The 2,116-nt window shown below is 43.3% G+C and overlaps 1 protein-coding gene across 1 annotated transcript in view; it reads right to left on the reverse strand.

The window, feature by feature from the left end:
* WIPI1 (WD repeat domain, phosphoinositide interacting 1) overlaps window positions 1–731 on the reverse strand; it is a 37,768-nt gene extending 37,037 nt beyond the window's left edge. Inside the window, exon 1 of the mRNA XM_010856477.1 lies at window positions 723–731. Coding sequence (XP_010854779.1) covers window positions 723–731 — 9 coding nt within the window. The remainder of the gene's footprint in view (window positions 1–722) is intronic.
* Window positions 732–2,116: the final 1,385 nt, after the last annotated feature.

Genomic DNA, 2,116 nt, shown 5'->3' on the forward strand with positions numbered 1-2,116 from the left:
TTGGATTCTGATTGCTAGAATTTTGTTGAGGATTTTTGCATCTATGTTTATCAGTGATATTGGCCTGTAGTTTTCTTTTTTTGTGGCATCTTTGTCAGGTTTTGGTATTAGGGTGATGGTGGCCTCATAGAATGAGTTTGGAAGTTTACCTTCCTCTGCAATTTTCTGGAAGAGTTTGAGAAGTATAGGTGTTAGCTCTTCTCTAAATTTTTGGTAGAATTCTGCTGTGAAGCCGTCTGGACCTGGGCTTTTGTTTGCTGGAAGATTTCTGATTACAGTTTCAATTTCTGTGCTTGTGATGGGTCTGTTAAGATTTTCTATTTCTTCCTGGTCCAGTTTTGGAAAGTTGTGCTTTTCTAAGAATTTGTCCAAAATTCTTAGAAAAATACAAATATATAAATTAATAAATATTAAAAATAAACTAGCAATCTTTTAAAAAAATCCTGTGTGTCCTTCTCACTTCCTGCATCTCTCAATTCACAGCAGCCACATTTTCGGTGCTGTCTCATTGTCCAGGGGACTTTTGAGAGCCTAAGCCTCAGGGCCCAATGGCTGATGGAGAGGTGGGGGTAGTTGGGAAGAAGAGGGAAGATTTAAAGCCAATTCCGTGGCAACCCACTCCAGTATTCTTGCCTGGAGAATCCCACAGGCAGAGGAGCCTGATGGGCTACAGTCCATGGAGTTGCAGGAGTCGGACACGAGTGAGTGACTAAACCACCAACCACCGCCATGGTCAGGGGGCCCACTCTGCTGCCTTCAGAAACCAGACGTCTGGCAGGTGTTTAGGAAGATGCATTCAGTTTCAGACATGCTGGGGAGGTTGACTGGATGCTCGTCAGAATCAAGGTTACGATCTAGAGATGCGGACACAGAAGAAAACTGCTCACCTTCCCGGCTCCACGTTTTCCTGCGGATGGTCTGCCTTGTCTGTTTCCTACCAGGTCACCACCAGTTACCACGTGGGCATAGCCTCCCAGGGCAGCCTCATCTGGGTTTACTTTTCCCAAGATACTACAGAAATCTGTATCTTACGTCAAGGTATATAGAAATATTTGTTTTATAGAAACCTATCAGATCAGATCAGTCGCTCAGTCGTGTCTGACTCTTTTCGACCCCATGAATTGCCGCACACCAGACCTCCCTGTCCATCACCAACTCCCGGAGTTCACTCAGACTCACGTCCATTGGGTCAGTGATGCCATCCAGCCATCTCATCCTCTGTCGTCCCCTTCTCCTCTTGCCCCCAGTCCCTCCCAGCATCAAAGTCTTCTCCACTGAGTCAACTCTTCGCATGAGGTGGCCAAAGTACTGGAGTTTCAGCTGCAGCATCATTCCTTCCAAAGAAATCCCAGGGCTGATCTCCTTCAGAATGGACTGGTTGGATCTCCTTGCAGTCCAAGGGACTCTCAAGAGTCTTCTCCAACACCACAGTTCAAAAGCATCAATTCTTCGGCACTCAGCCTTCTTCACAGTCCAACTCTCACATCCATACATGACCACAGGAAAAACCATAGCCTTGACTAGATGGACCTTTGTTGACAAAGGAATGTCTCTGCTTTTGAATATGCTATCTAGGTTGGTTATAACTTTCCTTCCAAGGAGTAAGTGTCTTTTAATTTCATGGCTATATTTTTATGTTAAAATTTTAAATGCTGACAATGAATTCTTCTTTTTAAAAAACACTATGTGAGCCAAACTAAATGCATCAGCTGGCTGGATGTGGTCTGTGGACAGCCAGTTTGTGACTTCTGTGAGAGACAGAAGGTGCCACTTTGAGAGGTTCCACCCTCCAATTAAAAAAAAAATCCCAGAAACCCATTTGGATAAAAAGCCAAGGGAAAGCTTATAAATAAATTCAGAGGTGCTGAATTCATTTACTGTCAGGCTGGTTTTGGTTTTGTTTTTTTTTCAAGCTCCACTTCTTGTGTAGGTTCTATGTGAGTGGAGACTCCTGATTTAGATACTGACTTACGGCATCTTTTTTTTTTTTAAAGAATTATTTTTTGACGTGGACCATTTTTAAAGTCTTTACTGAATTTGTTACAGTATTGTTTCTGTTTTATGTTTTGGTTTTTTGGCCGTGAGGTGTGTGGGGTCTTAGCTCCCTGACCAGGGA

The sequence above is a fragment of the Bison bison genome, unplaced genomic scaffold (assembly GCF_000754665.1).
Source record: "Bison bison bison isolate TAMUID 2011002044 unplaced genomic scaffold, Bison_UMD1.0 scf7180017864371, whole genome shotgun sequence".
In the NCBI taxonomy this organism is placed as follows: domain Eukaryota; kingdom Metazoa; phylum Chordata; class Mammalia; order Artiodactyla; family Bovidae; genus Bison; species Bison bison.